Source organism: Manacus candei, unplaced genomic scaffold (assembly GCF_025592945.1).
Source record: "Manacus candei isolate 608988 ecotype Guabito, Panama unplaced genomic scaffold, ASM2559294v1 h1tg000023l, whole genome shotgun sequence".
Taxonomy (NCBI): Eukaryota; Metazoa; Chordata; class Aves; order Passeriformes; family Pipridae; genus Manacus; species Manacus candei.
This window is the reverse complement of record NW_026138071.1, coordinates 3,462,481-3,479,914: the sequence shown is the minus strand read 5'-3', so window position 1 is coordinate 3,479,914 and position 17,434 is coordinate 3,462,481. Positions and strand designations below refer to the sequence as shown.

Here is a 17,434-nt window from a genome sequence, read left to right as displayed (position 1 = left end):
ACTTCAACAATATCAGGCCTCAGAGAGCTGGATTTCTGCCTCCAAAGAAACTTTAAACTAATAGAAATTGGGGTAGACAGTCCCTTTCCTCTTCTCAGGGATGTCACCTATAGGGAAAAATACTAAATTGTCATCTACCTTCATCTAGGCACACTGCCTGTGCCCTAATACTTTGCATATGAACCAACACCTTTACAGGCCCAAGCTGCATTTTCTAATTTTGTGATTCGAATACTTCAGTAAAGGAAAGGAGCTGAAATTGCTCTTGAGGTCAATTCAGATTAAGGATCACCCTTACATTGGTAGTTCATCTATTCCCCCTTCTTTGCCTCAGGGTGAAGTTTGGCTGCTGGAAGATACTATTTGCAAACTGGGCTCCATCTTCTACTGAAAAATGACACCGAACATCTGCTAATTTCCTGACCGTGTACATTACTAGATCTATGGCTCAGACCTCAGAGGATAATGAAGTTCTTCCACCCAAACCACTGGGAATGCTTCATATCCAAACCTCACTGCCTCTGCTCCAGCACGTGTGTCACAGCTGCTAAACGGGACAGAGCATTGCTAAGAGGAGGGACTCTCTGCTCATCTCTGATGTCACCAAGGACCAGGCTCTGAAATGCCCGTGTCTTCTGAGCACTGCAAGACCAAAACCAGCTGTCATCTAACACAGCTTGTGTTCTCACTAAAGCATATGCCCATTGTCACGGCATCTTCAATAATGAGGCATTTCTCCTCATGCCTTGACCTGGATTAAACACGAACCAGTCACTGCATTGTGCTGTGGAGAAATGAAGTCTGCCCCAAGTCGAAGAAAATGCTGCAGGACATTTGGCTACAGCTGACATTCTCTCACCAGCACTTTGCAAATTCTGCTCCCACTCATTTTGAGAGGGTGCCCAGCACCTTACAGCTGCCTACCAAGGAGGAGCCGATGCCAAGGCTCTCCTGCGTCCATCCACACCAAGTAAAGGAGAGACCAAACCCATGCTTCTTACAAACAGATTTATTTGCATTTTGACTGGAGCACAGATTCTAGATACAGATTTCTTCTGCACAACAGTACAAGAGCCAGTGCAAAATATGCTTTTTTTTTTTTTTTTTTAATTCATGTACAAAAAAACCCAAAAACAAAACAAAAAAAGACAAAGAGTGTGGCAGTATTTACTCACAACTGGTAACGCCTCAGCCTCCCATCGACCCACCTCCACTCGCCCTTGCCCGTCATGCCAACTTTGTGGTCAGCATCGCCTGCCTCGAACGGCTGCACTGTCAGTGAAGAGAGGTAACTCCCCGGCCCTTTGAAAGATAAACGCTCACTCCAAGCAAACTGGGACAACACCAGGCTACTTAAAGAAGTTGAATACACCATCTACTTGCCAGGGAGCAGAATTTTGAGGGAATGGCGAAAAAAAAAAAAAAAAAAAAGGTATAAATCAAAAATGCAAAAAAAATTTAGGCACTAGCTTAACCCATTTGTTAGAGAGAAGCAAGGATGTCAGATACAGTCTGCCTTCTCATATTCACCCACGGTAGTGATGATCAAAGCCAAACACTCCCCACTCTGAGTACCCTGTGCTGTCAAACAGATTATAATCTTATGAAAATATTTCTATTAGTACCATAAAGTTAAACCATTTCATAACTGGAGGAGAAAGAGAAGCTACAGTCTGAATATAAGCATTTCTTTGAGAAGTCAAAAAAGCCCAAAACAGATACAGACAAAAAAACCTGTCCCAGTCACCCACGAGATGATTGTTAGAATTACAGCCAATGCTTAAGCAATACAACATCGAGCTAGGAAAAGTCATCGTATGGTTGTTGTGCTTAGGGAGTAGCCTTACTAGTTCACAAAGCGTTGGGCAATCTATTTCTCTGTTATTCTAACTAATTTTCAGAAGCTGCAATATAGAACTGCAGTGTTAGTGCAACAATATGCTCTTCTTCACCAAGGCCTGGGATTCATATTGCAGAAATTCACCAAATTTACATCACTCCAAGTGTACTGTGTCCAAATCACCTAGAGTCGCTATTACGGACTTTTACACTTCTACCCAAGGAATGGTTGGGTTTTGAAGCTTGGTCAACCAGTGTCTTTTACACTGAACTGCAGTTAAACAAAGCAGAGTACCAGTTAAAGCCAAAGAACACATGTACTCAGCACAAATATGTGTTGATACAGTACAGTATGTATGTGGATATATATATATATATATGCATATATATGTATATGTTACATTATAAGGAGAGTGCCATTCAGGGCTTCTCCACTGCAAGAATCCTTTTACCACATCCAAGCCTTGAAACTTCAGCCTGTTAAATTTCGCACTAAGACAATGAGAACTCCAATGTTTTCCAGACTGAATGATTATTTTAGCCAATTAACCATGCAGGGCCAGCTGAAAGAACAGCTTTCATTTTAAAAGCACCAGTCCTGACACTTCAGTCAGATGGCCAAATTTTTATCACCAGATTATTTGCCCCTTCAGTTGTGTATCATGGGCATTTCTGTGGGTTCTCGGGACATCACCAGAGTCATACTAACTGATCTGTATCAATTTACTCAGTTGATAGAGAAAATGCCACAATTCATGAAATCGTTTCGAACAGACAATACAGATCTGATGAGAACATGGGTTTATACTTTGTAGTACTGGCTGCAGTATTGGTATAAATCACATGATGATTCTGCCTTTTCATTCCTAGCAAACCCACTTCTACTCATAGTGGCTGTCATCATAAATACAACTGAAGAGCTGGACAGTTTGGGAAACCATATCATTCACTGTTATCCTAAAACCCAGTCCGTATAAAGGTCTGCTGTACAAATTTCACATATAGCTGAAAAAAGTCTCATTTAAACCACTTTGAGCAAGTTTCGTTTGTTGCTTTTTAAAAAAGAAATAGGAGCAACAGCAACAACAAAAAAGCAAAAATAAGTGTAACAGACACTTAGGAGCAAAGTAAATGCAGAACTCTTTTGGATGTTTAGATGAGCGGGAGCTACTCACCTCCCTTGCCTTTAACCTATCTAGAATTTAGGTGTCTATCCCAGACTAATCATTTGTGCTTCCTCCAGTCTTGAGGAAACAAAAGCTTCCTTCTGGAGCTTGTCACATCCACAAACAATTCAAAGGAGTTCGTCCAGGGGCAGCAGACCCTCTGCAGCCACAGGGAGGGTCTCACCTGGCACTTCCACAGGTGAGACAAGTCTCTCTCTCTCATTCCTCACATAAGCCACTAAAATAAATCCTGAAGGTTTTGTGTGGTTCCTGCATGGACAAACTCAGTTTCAACAGGGCAAGGGTTTGTTTTTATGATTTTGGGAAGTAGAGGGGAAGGTTCCTCAGCAGTCCAGTCTCACACCAACATTGCCCTGACCACGTGCACCAACCTCTCAGCCACAAGTGGCCAGTTTGCCCCTGTAAAACAACCGGTTGGTTACGCAGCATCATGGAAAAAGGGCAAAGGGTGCAGTGAAGGGGGAGATCCTGATCTACTCAATCAGGACCAGCAATAGGATGTGAGGAAATGGAATGAAGCTGGAGTTCAGATTGGACACTGGAGTTCAGATTGGACACTAGAGAAAAGTTCTTCCCTGAGAGGGTGGTCAGTCACCGGAACAGTCTCCCCAGGGACTTTTCTTGCCCTTGATCATGGCACAAAGCCTGCCAGAGTCCAAGAAGCAAGTATGCTCTGGATGACGCTCTTAGACATCTGGTTTAGTTTCGGGTACTCCTGTAAGGAGCAGGGCATTGGACTCTATGATGCTTATGGGTCCCTTTCAACTCAAGATATTCTACAATTCTAAGTTGTAGTAATTCAACATCCTCCTAGACACCAAAACAGCTGTGCTATGTCTTCATGGGTGTGTATGTTACTTGACCACAAACTTTCAAATTTCTGCTGTGACTACAGAGGTTCAACAAGGACTAGAACTACCCTGTCAAGGGCATGTAGATATTACACACACATTAAAGTTATACAGCTTAACAAGAGGCTAACACAGATAAAACAGTAGAGCCCACCCAGTAGGACAGTTATAATCTATGGGACTGTTTGCTCTGTTATACCTTCTTAGAGCATAGAAAGAAAAGCAAGATATATTGTCAAATTCACCCTCATATCAGTATAAAATTTTATTTTTAAAAATCTAAATACAGCAAGGCCCTAACAGACTTATTTTTGTTCAAAATTGATCAAGCAAGTGCTAATGAAACACTATGAGGGCTTTTGCATATAATTCCTTAGGGAAAGAGTTTTTTTAAAAAGAATCAAGAGGTCAGACTTTTTAAAATAAGCAAAGAGATCTCAGTTTCTAACTCTGGGAGCAAAGCTACCTCTATCCTTTCTTCACTCTGCTGTGTTTCAGTATTGCTGTGTTCTCTCAATTACAGAGCTACCCCATCTAAGTGCATATGATACAGACTGCACTCCTGGCAACTTCAAGGTGTATTTTAAAGAGTTCTCATGAGGTCAGATTCACCTGAGTCACATGCCAATAACAGCCATAGCCTGTATTGGGCCAATATTACAGAACAGGATGAAAAAGCACAGCGAACAGACATCTTCAACAGCACTTTCTACAACATAAACCAAACAGCCCCCGGTACACGGGAGCACATTGGTCCTGTATACTCACAAAAACATCTGGAATTTATTCACTGTTTTGGAAGGCAGTTGTAACTGTGTGGCCACCACCTGGAAGCCCCAGTGTCCATGGCCAGGAGCTCCTCCTCACCTACGCAACCTGGTCCTCAACCAAGATGCTTCGATTCCTTGACTTCAGAGGGAAGAATCACCATGTCCCAGAGCCTAGGCATAGTTTTTGGAGAAACACTACAATTCGTGGAGCATCCAGGACAGCCAGTTTAGCAAGATCGTGCCTAAGTAGGCACTGTTACTCAATTAGCTGAGTTGGCTGAAGGTTTTCCCATTGTAACACGACTTTTCTATTCTAGTATTATTTTCGGTGCAAAAAAAAAAAAAAAAAAAGAAAAAAAATCAGTGGGGATGGGTGGGGTTTTTGCGCAAAAACTGTTGCTTTTAATGAAAAAAAGGTTGCTTTTCTCAATATTTTGCTGTTTATTTCTGTTGGGAAAACTTGAAACACATAATTTTTGTCAGAAAAATATCAGTTCACGTCTATCCGAATTCCTCTAGTGTCAGTTGGGAGCTATAATTCAAGGGTTCCATGGTCCCCTCTTTCCCTGGGCACCTCTCCAGCCTTCATGACGCATTCTGTGTTTGACTAACCCATGGTAAGAGCATCATGGGATCTGTAATTCAGCCAAAGAGCTCATCCCCAAGGCGGACACAGCGCGCAAAACACTTGAATGAGAATTTCTGAGGGCTGCAACAGTAGCTCAAACTGATGCTGCTTTAAGGGCCAAATGGATTTAATTAAATGTTTCCATTTCAAAAGGCTGGAACATTTTATTCAGTGTTTTCCAGCTGACAATTTCTCATTTTTTGAAAAATTTCCATTCCAGGAAAATGTTTGGTATTTCAGCTTTCCATGTCAATTCGGGATGAAATTAAATATTCAAGAATATTCAAGATTTTGATGCTATATAGACATTCAGTTTGGGAAACAGCCTTATTACTTAGCTATCAAAAATGAAATGGCTTCATCCATGCAAGAAAGGTGTGATCCAGTTTGCCTCTGACATCAGTGGAAGCCACTTTTTTAGCTTAATGGAGCCTGGATAGCATCCCAAAAGGCCAAGGAAGGATGAAGTTGATCATAGTTACACGTATTGGAAACAGGAGTCAAGAGTGAAAGAGCAAGGATATAAGAAGCAGCAACTAAGATGATCTGTTACCTGCACTTGATCAAAACTCAGTTTTACTTTAGTAAGTAATAGGAAGAAAATTCATTAAGATTATAAAACCTAATTCCCAGTTGCAGTAAAGACAGCAGTCGATCACTACCTTGTAGAGTAGAATAAATCCACAGTATGAATTTGTCATGAGCACTATAACTTTCAATGTTCAAAGCATTTCCTCAGAAAACATTCATAGACTCCATTCAGGGAGACTACTCTAAGATAATGGTATGCTACTGAACTGCTTGCCTCAGGTTGTCTGTGCTCCTTTGAAACCCCCCAAAACTGTTCTGTTGGATTGTCATTACAGAAGCTCTGTCAGGGGGGACCAGGGTCTCTGGACTTTGAGCACATCTGCAGGTGATCAGCTAAGTGTGGGCTTCCAGAGCTGACACTTTGGGTGAAGACTGGGCACCAAATCCATCCTCTGTATTGCCCAAACTGGTTTTGGATGTAGCCCCAAGCCTTCCACTTCAAGGAGTAAAAGAGGACCCCCAGGGAGTCTACATCCATCAGCAACAGGGTGTATGTTGAAAGCAAGAGAGCACTCAGAACAGTAAGTAAATCAATTTGCTCAACCATGAGGGTTCTAGAGAATTGGGATTTGTTTATCTTTCATTTCCCTTAGTACAAGGCAGATGTTTCTAAGTAATAAGCAGAAACCTCTACAACTTTTAAAACTGAAGAGGAAGGGAGGGAGGAAGAAACATGTACAAGCTTTGAGGATGTTCTCTGCTCCAGCTTAAAAAAAAAAAGCAAAACCAAAATCACACACCACAAAAAATGTATATCTGTAAAAGCAAGTTTTTCCTTAAGCTGTTCGGTAATTCTTAGTTCACAGGAGCATTTATCCAGAAGGTTCTTCATGTTTCCAGTCTAGGTTGTAGCAATCTCAGTGAGGCACTAAAATTTTAGGCTGTTAAAGTCTCTCTGTGCAGCACGGTCATTTTAAAATGATGTGGTAGCCATCATTGCTTTCAGCTGTAACAAAGAAATGCAAAATGAGTTTTCATTGCTTTTAGGAAACATCAGAGGTACAGAACTTCAGATTTTCTTCCTAGGTAGTCAATACAATACAATAGTTTCTACTCTTGGTCCACAACCCACCCATGAAAATCAATGCTGAGCATCTAGGTCAAATAATTTACATTAAAAAACCCACATACTGTCATCTTTTATAATTTTACCATAAGTTTTTTTGCTTATTTATGTCAGTGGTATCAATGAATTTATGATATTTTTATAATACTGAGAGGAAAGCATAAGATCAATCAGTCTATCATAATGCAGTCAACACCTCGACTTACACTAAATTAGATTATCTTTTCAGGATAACAGCACTGAGTTTGTGATAACATTTAGTACAATTGAAAGCATGGATTATCTTTAGAGCCACAGGTAATAGCAGTAGCAATACATACCTTTTAATGTGCTGATAACAAAACAAGATTCATCTTGGAAGTTTTGCACCATCTGAAGGGCAGAAGCAAAAAAGCCAACACAACATATTTTTAGCAATTAAATTCAAGTTTCTTTCAGTATCAGTATAGACTTGGAGGAGAGGTATCAAACAGCATTTGGTGTCTAGTCCTACACAGTCCTGAGTAACCCTGCCCATGAGATTATTACAGTACACGGCTGATTAATTAAGGTCCTTGCAGTTGCTAGTGTGTTTAAGAGAAGCTCATGCTAGAAGTACTTGCCTGAAGCTGATCTAGCTTATTCAGCATTTTACCACCCTCTTTGCAGCTCTTGATCCTGCAGGTTCTTATACCACTCCAGTTATTCTATTAAAGATCATGCTCTTAATTGCCTTCAGTGAAGCTGTTCTAGTTCAGACTGGATGAAGACAGACTCTTTCCTAAGATCTAACAGTGGTAATTACACATTCAGCTAAACTATGGAGCTCACCTGAGCTTACATTAGCATTTAAGTAACATGTAGAGGTGGGTAAGCTCCAGGAAATGGACTCCTTGCTGAATAAAGGAATTGCAACTGAAAAGCCATCTCAGCAGTGTCCACCTGGTTACTTTGACCAGACACTAGTACAGATGCTGTGCTTGCAGGAGCCATTTACTTGTTTGTATTTCATCAAGGAACAGGAATCTTAGTGAAACTACCATAAGAGGCAAGGCAAATCACAGGAAGAAAGATTAGAACCTAAAGCTATTTGAGTTATTCATGAGAAACAACTGGATTTTCAGAACAGGTGCAGGTTCTAGAGACGTCTCTAAATAAAGAGGTGAGTTAAGAAATTCAGATTACTTCAGATCCAACATGAAAAGCCCATTTAAGCTTCATCCTTAGTCAATGGTTCCTCCCATCTTAGAGTAGTCACACGGGACAGAGGACGTGAACTACCTTCAGGAGGTGTCTCATACAGTTGAAGCAGATGCTGGACACAACTTGAAAGGAGGGAGATATGACCAGATCCTGTCTGATGAGCTCATAAAATCCAGCTTTAAGAAAAAGCCTTCTCCTAGATACTGAACAGCATTCAAGCAGTGCACTTTCCAGCTCTAAGTTCTCACACCAAAATACTGTTTTCAACTTAGACTAATCCCTCTGTTCTCTTTTGGGTTTAACATCCAGACCCTGCTCCTGCAAATCAAACTTCACTGGATAGTTTGTGTTTTTCTGCCTAACGATGCATGAAGTACACTCACAGAGTGCCTCACTCTTGCTGCTATAGTACTAAAACAAGAAAAAAAATATTTAAAAAGCCATAGACATTGTTAATAATTGACTTAAACAAATACTTTAAGCCTTATACCCAAGCTGGTTCATGCAATTCCCCTACCAAGTGTTGCCTCCAAGCACTTTGCATCCATAAAGCATCAAAGTTTCAGATTTAATCAGGCTGGAATAGCAAGGAGACTTCAGAAATAAGCATTACAGCCTTCAGTTTAGGCTCCAGTTGAGACCTATGCTCTGCTTCATTTGTTTTAACAATGCTTCTTATAAATGAAGTTCCTTAAGTGATTCTGGTGCATGAATAAGTAATTTAGTAGTGGGAAAAGAGGAAGAAGGGCAACTCACTATTAACCTCCAAGTTAATGGAATGGACTACATTAAGCCATCCTATAATGGGACACAAACAGCTAGCAGAGGTCCATTAAATTATAGCATGCACTTATATGGCACTGACTGACCCAGTGGCTGTAATCGCTGGCCAAGATGTAATAGTAATTGCCCTACAGATTTTCAAACTTGCCTTAAGAAACTTAATTATTTAATTTTAAAGGTTGTTCTTACTTTAGATCCTCACTTCAAAATTTGTGTAAGTAGTAAAAATGAAAAGATATTCATAGAATCATTTAGGTTGGAAAAAACCTCTAAGATCATCAAGCCCAAATGTTGACCTAGTGCCAGCAAGTGCACCACTAGACCATGTCCATAAGTGCCACATCCACACATCTTTAACAGCCCCAGGGAGGGTGACACAGACACCTCCCTGGGCAGCCTGTTCCAATGCTTGACAACTCTTTCAGTGAACAGATTTTTTCCTAATATGCAATCTAAACTTGCCCTGGTGTAACTTGATGCCATTTCCTCTAATCCTGCCTCTTGTTACTTGGGAGAAGAGACTCGGCCCCACCTTGCTACAATCTCCTTTAAGGTAGTTGTAGAGAGCAACAAATGAGCAATTTTATTCTGCTTTGTTTTGCTTAAAAAAAAACCAAACAGAAAACCCAACCTCTTTTACAAAGCAAAGGTCTTGAAACCACACCAAAATCAATGCTATGCATGACTGATCCGCTCTAAGTATTTGCTTTAACTTGCTGGGATTAGTAACTTTGCAATGCTTGAAGATGCATTCCATAATCTGAAAGTTCATTCTAGCATCAAGAAGTCAGTCAATTGTTACAGCTCCAACAAAGTTTGCATTAACCCCTTACCTCATTGCTCACCAATACATGGATCCCTGTGGGTCCCTGCCGATAGATCCGGTTTATCTGCTGTGGAGAAATGCTGTACAAGTTTGCAATCTTCTCCATTAATTCCAGCGTGGTCAATTCTTCTAAGAAGATTGCATGATATACTGCAACAAATTGAAGGTACTTACAGAACAGCACATACAGATTGTACCAAGATCCTCAGCTTCAACAACCAAATGGTTAATTTAAAATGAAGGTTCAAAACTTGACAGTAGATAAACAAGCTTTGTTCCTTTAAAATATCTAGCTTGATGCAGAAAAAAAAACCCAGTACTTGGATGCAGCAGGCAATTAAAGAACACACAACTTTTACCTAGAGGAAAACACAGGTACTAATGACAATGTGCATCATGGGGCACTAAAAAAGCCCTCTCATAAAGATGCTAATATTTTTTGATAATCTACTTCTACTGATTTTGACATTTTTAAAAAATATGTCAAACTTATGATACTATGTAACACAAAAGCAGTATTTTATTAGATGCCATCCACTAATCCCATAGGCACAAACTAAAGCATACAATGTATAAGGTAACTACAGGTGACAGTATTGTTTTATAAATCCAAACCAAATTATAGGAACCAGGTAGGAAAGTTATGCCTGGTTATTACTAAGTGCAAGAATTAAGGACAATCTCTATTCTCATTTGATTGTACATCATGCCATGAGTCATGACAAGTCTCCAAAAGCTTTGAACTTTCAAGAATTAGAACCTCACTTTAGGGCCTAGTGACCTTCCACTTCCTGGAATTTTTTCAGACAAGACATAATCTGAAGTAAATTGTGGACAGAAGGATATTTTTTTTAAGTGCTGTTTTCCCTACTAATAACTGAATAAAGATTTTGCTGTGGCATTCTGCAGCTAGGTTGTAAATTGGGTCTGTTCCCCAGACGGATGGTATCAGTTGGAATTTGTAGACCTGGAACTATAACCAAAGTGGCAGAAGTGGGATAAACAGGATCTCTTCAAACTCTTCAGGACACTACAGTGTCCCACACAGGACCTCAGGCATAAAGCAGCATTCTTACCAGGTAAGTGTTTAATGAGATCCATATGTAAAAACTTACCACAAAGACTGCCATCTCCATTGTCTCTTTTTTGGTGGAGATGGGACCTGTTTTGCTCTGGTTCTTGACAGACATAAATTGTCATCTTGGGCCTTACATTTCTATGGATTAATAAAAAACAGCAGTAAGTTATTTAGTAGATGTAAAATTATTTCAAGTCAGCTACCAAACAATGAGAGATGGAATCATTCAGGCTGTGCATAAATAACAAACTAAGGGGCAGTCTTGATGCTGGTGACTACATGTCTTAGGACATCTATTTGGAGACCCCTGGGAGATAGTGCAGAGCACCTTAATCTTTTCAGGATCAGGTAAGACTAAACAGTTTACAGCAGTTGTCAAGCAGTTCATCACACCTGCCCCTACTGATTTAAATCCTGCCCAGCTGTAGAATTTCTGAGGTTACTGCAACGAAAGTACATTTAAGAGTCACTTGAGGCTCCAGGGGTTTGTTTTTTTGTTGTTTGTTACCTCTAATGGAGATTTAACATAGGGTATTGTAGACTGTGTCTCTCAGGAAATGGATGTAAGCTATCAGCTGGTAGCAAATAAACCATTGAAGATCCACATTATGCTGCTTCATATATTGGCAAAATTTCTGAGCTATGCTTGGATTTGAATACCATTGTGATCTCCAGCCTCTGAGACAAACTCTCTGAAGTATTAAAAGGAAGTCTAAATGCTACAGCTCCAGGATTAACTTCTAGTTAACACTGAAATTACCAAGGGATGCTGTCAAAAAAAAATAGGAAGGAAATAGTACAAACCTTCCTTTAATTGCATTAAAGAGCCGAATTCCATCAGCAGGTCCACAGATTTGAACAAAATCTTCTTTGGACATCTTCAGTAAGTCGGCACCTACATATTTCAAATTGATTTTTTTCAGAAGTTAAGCAAATCTTAGTATCCAAACTGTGTGTATGGGCAGCAGGCAAGGGCAGGGGGAGAGAATCCACAAAACTCAACCAGCTGGTTTGCATAGAGAAGTTGCAAATTCAGAGAGGTGTACACTTCAGATCACTCCTTGTGAAACAGAAAGCTAGAAGCTGCCAAAAGAGCAGTGCTACACTGGAAAATATTCTAGCCAACTCAGAAACAAGCTAGATATTTAACTGGCCATTAAATGACCCAATTTTCTCTAACTGTCAACGTTCACTGGGTTATTTAATCATGTTGCAAGTCAGAGATAGGCTCCTCGTGGTTTCAACATCTCTAACAATTGCCCCTTCCACCATCCTTCTGGTTTGTACAACTACCTAATGGGAGAGTACATCGAAGATGAAAACAGATATTTCTCAAAACGTGCACAGGGACAGCATGAGAGACAGCAGATAGAAGATGGAAAATGCTGATTAGATATAAGAAAAACCATTTTTCACTGTGAGAGTAGTTAAGTATTTGAAGAGGTTGTTTAAAAAGACTGTGAAATTTCCAACCTTGGAGATAACTCAAAGGCAACTCCACAAGGTCCTGGACTTGCTTCAAGCAGACGGTTGCACTTAATGAACTCAAGAATTCCCTTCCATTTTAATTAATTCTCTTCCATCTTTACCTATTCTGTATGTCTACAAACTGTTCTGACAGATGCTAATTACTCTAAGAACAAAAGAACAACCACACTGGATCAGACCAGTGATCCCATCAACAGTGGCCAGCAGCAGATGCTACTGATATGAAGCATGAGCTGCACTTTTACAAAAGAGAACAAAAACCAAAATAATTGGACTGTTTAAACTCACCCGAAAAACTTGAGAAGAGTCTACAGAATGGAGAGAACCTATTACGATGAAGCCACTGCTGGGCATCTTGAATAGAAGCAGAAGGAAGGAGATGCTACATTGCAAAAAGAATAAGAAGGTCTTGAAATGAACTGTTCACCAGTGTCCTAAAAGAGAAAAGCACCACATTAACATGATCTCAAGTACTTACATCATTGCTGGGAGGCAGGAGCTCCATTTGGTGGGTTGGAGAACTGTTGCTAAAAGAAATTATATAAAAGTTGAAAGAGAAAAAAAAAACACATTACTTTAAATTCTACATTGCAGTGCCCATTCTCTTCCCCCTCTCCTCTATTTGACTCAACTTTCACAAGTTACACACCAATTTGGCTTTCTTTCTCTATCAGGTTTTTTAAAAGGTGTCCAAAATCTGGACCAAGAAAAGAATAAAAAAACCTTTTTTCTGCTTGAGCCTTTTGTTGGTCAGTTGAGGTCCTACTCAACACTCAACACAGAGGAAAAACTCACATTTACTGACCTCTTTCAAGCTTTTGTATACTGGTGACTCACTAATGTGACATAAGTAAGCAAGGAAATTGTAACCTAGAGGGTAGTTGAACTCAAAATTTTTATGAGCCAGAAATAACCTAATAATAATTCTTCACAAAAATTGAATAAAGGACCTTATAATTCAACCCTAGCATTATTTTAAACACAGTAAATAGCAATTTAACTATATTACACAAAAACACATTTCTACTAAATCCTCCTAAACATAGACAGGACTTCTAAACATGTCAAGGATTTTATCAAAGAGCTAATAATCTACAACTGGAAGAAAATGCTCAACAGATCTCTCTACTAACTCAAAATTTTGTAATTTCAATGTTTCTCCTTATTTATAGGTTGAGGCCACTGATTGAAAATTTGTGATACAACATGGATTGATTAATAAACTGTGTGGGAAGGCAGTCAGTTGGCAGAGTCCTACCAGAATAAAAAGAAAGGCCTATGCCAAATTCCTAGGGGAAAGTATGCTGCAGGGAGGACTCAGAAGTACTGAAGGACCCTGCTGTACATTTCTGACATCAGTTATCATCTCAGGCATTTCAGGATTACTAGAACCGTTTCTTTATGATGGCTATATTAATGAATTAAACATGCCTCCACCAGTCCTTTGTTCTGAAATGGCTTCTCAAAACCCAGGCTGTTTTGCCCCAGGCAGGATATCTCTACATCCCATTCACCTGAGAATTCAGCACCCCAAACCACCTCAAGATAGAAGGTAAGGAAGAAATGACAACTCTAAAGAGGTGCTGAAAGCCTCAAACAAGCTTGTGAGAAGATACTGGGAATTGGTACAGGGTATGGTGTGTTCTCACCAGGAATTGCCCTGGTGGTCCTCTGATGCTCACCTTACAGTCACTACATAAACAGTGGACATACAAATTATAGGGAATTCCTGGACGAAAGGTCTTAAAAGGCTTTAGGGACATACTTTCCCCCTTCCTAGAAAGGGTGGTCCTTGACCTCTTCTTCCAGGGTATGAAATGCGTGGACACAAAGCTTATGCACCCAAAGGCTACCACATCAACAGGAAAGATAAAGCATTTATTTGTTACATACCCATCTCCGAGGTTGAAGCTGTTGGGAGAACTGTTGTAGCTTGGAGATGGAGCATTGTTCATTTGATAAGGCACATCTGGCCAGGGAGAGCACTGTTGGAAGAAGGGCAGCAGGGATACTTTCATAAGGATGGAAATAAAGGATTCGATTCTCCTCTAATACCACATTCATGCTGTTGCCACGCCACTAACTTCAGCTCATCACTCCTGCTGGGAGGAGGAGATGGGCCATGGATTTTCTACACTGCTCTCCAAGCGGGCTGTCAGGGGGCCAGATTGATTCCAGTTGTGCATTCCACATTTCTTTCTCCCATTTCACAAAGCCTGTCCCCAAATAACACTGGGCCAAAGTGTGCACAGCTGTAAGTCAGAGCAACGCCAGTAAGTCAACTCAGACTGGAGGCAGCAACGATACAGAAATACCCCTGGTCTCAATTATAAATCCCTAATTAAATCCAGGCAAGAGCGACGAATACGGTCCAGTGGTATTGCTTCAGGTTTATACCAGTGAAAAAGCAGAATCTGAACCAGCCTGCTAAAGCCTCTGGCGATCAGTCAAATAGCTCCAGTCATAAATGGATACTACATGGAGAAATAGACAGACAGACACAGAGCTACTAAAAGCCTTCACAAATATAGGTCAGACTCCACATTCCATTACAGTAGCATAAAACCAGAGTAACCCAGCTAGAATTGGTGACTCTGTTCTGAATTTAAGCCAGTGTAATCAGTAGGAGAATCTACCCCTTTGGAGCCCCCTGCCATCAAGAGCTCAAGAAAATGCTCCGTAGTATCCTTGTTTGCAATGATAAAAAGACGACAAGTGTAGCTTTGCAGCTTTATCATCTCCACAAACACTAGCAAATGCTTTATCATCTCCACAAGCACTGGCAAATATTTAACTCTTTGGCAACTCACATTTCCCCATGCAATATGTCAAAGTGCAGCAGAGCTCATAGGAGAGTTTGAGATCTGCCAACTCAATGGAATTAGGTCTATCAATTAGGAAACATGTTGGTTGCTCCTGGCAACGTGAGGAAAATTGAGTGGGAGGGACTGGATCTCACAAACAGGAAGTTGATTTAAATTAAAAATAAATTAATGTAATTTTTGAAAGTCCAGCAAGCCACTTGAAAAAAACCAAGAACTAAACCTAATGACAAGACGTTCCCATAGGGAGACTGAACTGCACTTTTAAATGCCTTCCATGAGCCCTGTTGCTTAGTAATTCTGCAGCCTAGGGTAAATTTATACATCAATCTTAGTAATGACAGGGAGGGGTAGAAACATATACAACTCTACACCAGATGCATCAGAAAATAAGACATTCAAGATACTCCTAGAGTAAAACCCAGAATCTTCTCAGATGTTGTATGTAACAGTAGCTTCATAGGCACATTCATAGAAAAACATATTAATCATTTCATCAGACAGGTCTATTCATCTGCTCAAGTGCCCCATCACCGACATGAACTTTTGCCAGACAGTTCTAAAAAACAACAACAAAAAAATACCTCTTACAACTGGCACCTGAGGGCCATGACAAGTGCCCAGGAGCACAGAAGACTATTGAGAAAATAATTTCTTTTAGAGCTAGTTGTTAAGGGTTGGTTTATACCCTGAAACATAAGAAGTTTTGGCATCTTTCATAAATTTCAACAGTGAGAGTCATTTTATAATTTCACTCTGCTCTCAATTTCAATCAGATTTGAGCATACATGTTTCCACAAGACAATCTCCAGGGCTCAGTTAGATGATGCTTTCTCTCAAATTTATCTCCCAACATGATGTAGTATCTCCCAACGTGTCTAAAATGCTTTACCTCTGTGAGAATAGTTGTCTCATAGGAAGGCTGATACTTCTCCTTCTCTTGGGTGGTCTTCTTTTCCATTTTTTCCCTGTCAGTCTTCTGTTTTCTGTCTGCTCCTTTAGGCTATAAGCACAAGCACAGGCTCTCCCTTACACCAAGTACTACAAGTTTGGAGACAAAGGCCAACAGATTTATCTAATCTGCTCACAAAAGCTTCCTTAAGATTGATGGGGACTTTACATATGAAACAAGATCAGATCTGTATTTTCTAGACAAAAAAAAAAAATTACTCAAGGATCTCTACTGTTTCTACACATCACCCATGAATGACTACTGCAATTCTAAAATAGGCTGATCACAGTCCTGAGATGTGATTTCAATCATTTCAGCATGAGCCCCAGCAGTTATGCATCTCAACTGGTGTTTGTACCATCTTTCCAGGAACAAGAAAGACACTGCTCACAGGAGCAAAACTGGAGCAGTAGATCCTTTGAGAAAACAGGCCTCTGGAAAGTTTGTTGTTAAGTAGCTACAGGTCTACCATGCCCAGATTAGGAGCTTCAGAGATGCTTTCTCTCTGAATTTCTCTGTGGTAGCATGGAGAGGAACTCTGCTGAAAAAAAACCCAACAAAAAAAAGACCAAACCACCCCCCCACAAAACAAAAAAAAAACAAAACAAAAAACCAAACAAAAAACAAAAACAACAACAACAACCAAAAAAACCCCCAAAACCCACACAAACACAACCCCTCTCCCCCACCAAAACTACAGTGTATTTAAGATCTCCAGGATACACTCTTATTGTTCAGGGAGGATTAAATCAAAGCAACTTGAGATGCCATAATGTCTTGATTGCCTACGAGCATCAAAACACTGTGGATACCCTAACTATCTCAGTATTTGTATAGTGTTTGAGGCACAACAGACTGGCCTAGGTCTTGGTGCAGCACTTGGATCATTTGAATTCAACTAGAATTGCTGTGTAGTTCAGTGTTTATGCCACCTTGTGCACAACGGTCCTGTTTAAGATCTCAAGCACACCCAGTTAAAAGTCTGTTCTTTTACTCCACTATTTGCATCACTCCTACACAATTTAAAATCTTGGCATGTTCCTGTGCCTTAATCTAGTTGATGACAAAGCCAAAACTACCTCATACCTTGAACACTTTGATCTGGCAGCTTGCAGAATGCAAGTGTTCTGTGTATTCACCATTTTCATTCTGCTTAAAGGTGTCGATTTGCACCCGGAAGGGCACCCCCTTCTCTCCTCCATGTTTCCGTGGAGTAAATTCTGTGCTGATGCAATGTACCTGGCAAAATAGAAGCTGTGCTCATCTCTGGAGACTGTTGGAACCCGTGCAAATCTGAATTTCAGAAATTGCCTGAATATGACATTTTGGCTCCTCCCAAAAAACTAAGAAAGGCAGAAGAGTTCATACGTT

At 40.2% G+C, this 17,434-nt stretch overlaps 1 protein-coding gene across 1 annotated transcript in view; it reads right to left on the bottom strand.

Annotated features, from left to right (window-relative positions):
- Nucleotides 1-991: 991 nt before the first annotated feature.
- The window catches only part of TFCP2L1 (transcription factor CP2 like 1), a 37,198-nt gene continuing 20,755 nt past the window's right edge, over nucleotides 992-17,434 (bottom strand). Inside the window, exons 6-15 of the mRNA XM_051787023.1 lie at nucleotides 17,150-17,302; nucleotides 16,004-16,114; nucleotides 14,183-14,274; nucleotides 12,768-12,816; nucleotides 12,578-12,671; nucleotides 11,606-11,696; nucleotides 10,839-10,939; nucleotides 9,731-9,873; nucleotides 7,253-7,304; nucleotides 992-6,812 (exon numbers count right to left, since the gene is read on the bottom strand). Of these exons, the coding sequence (XP_051642983.1) occupies nucleotides 6,775-6,812; nucleotides 7,253-7,304; nucleotides 9,731-9,873; nucleotides 10,839-10,939; nucleotides 11,606-11,696; nucleotides 12,578-12,671; nucleotides 12,768-12,816; nucleotides 14,183-14,274; nucleotides 16,004-16,114; nucleotides 17,150-17,302 (924 nt within the window). The 3' untranslated portion in view covers nucleotides 992-6,774. The remainder of the gene's footprint in view (nucleotides 6,813-7,252; nucleotides 7,305-9,730; nucleotides 9,874-10,838; nucleotides 10,940-11,605; nucleotides 11,697-12,577; nucleotides 12,672-12,767; nucleotides 12,817-14,182; nucleotides 14,275-16,003; nucleotides 16,115-17,149; nucleotides 17,303-17,434) is intronic.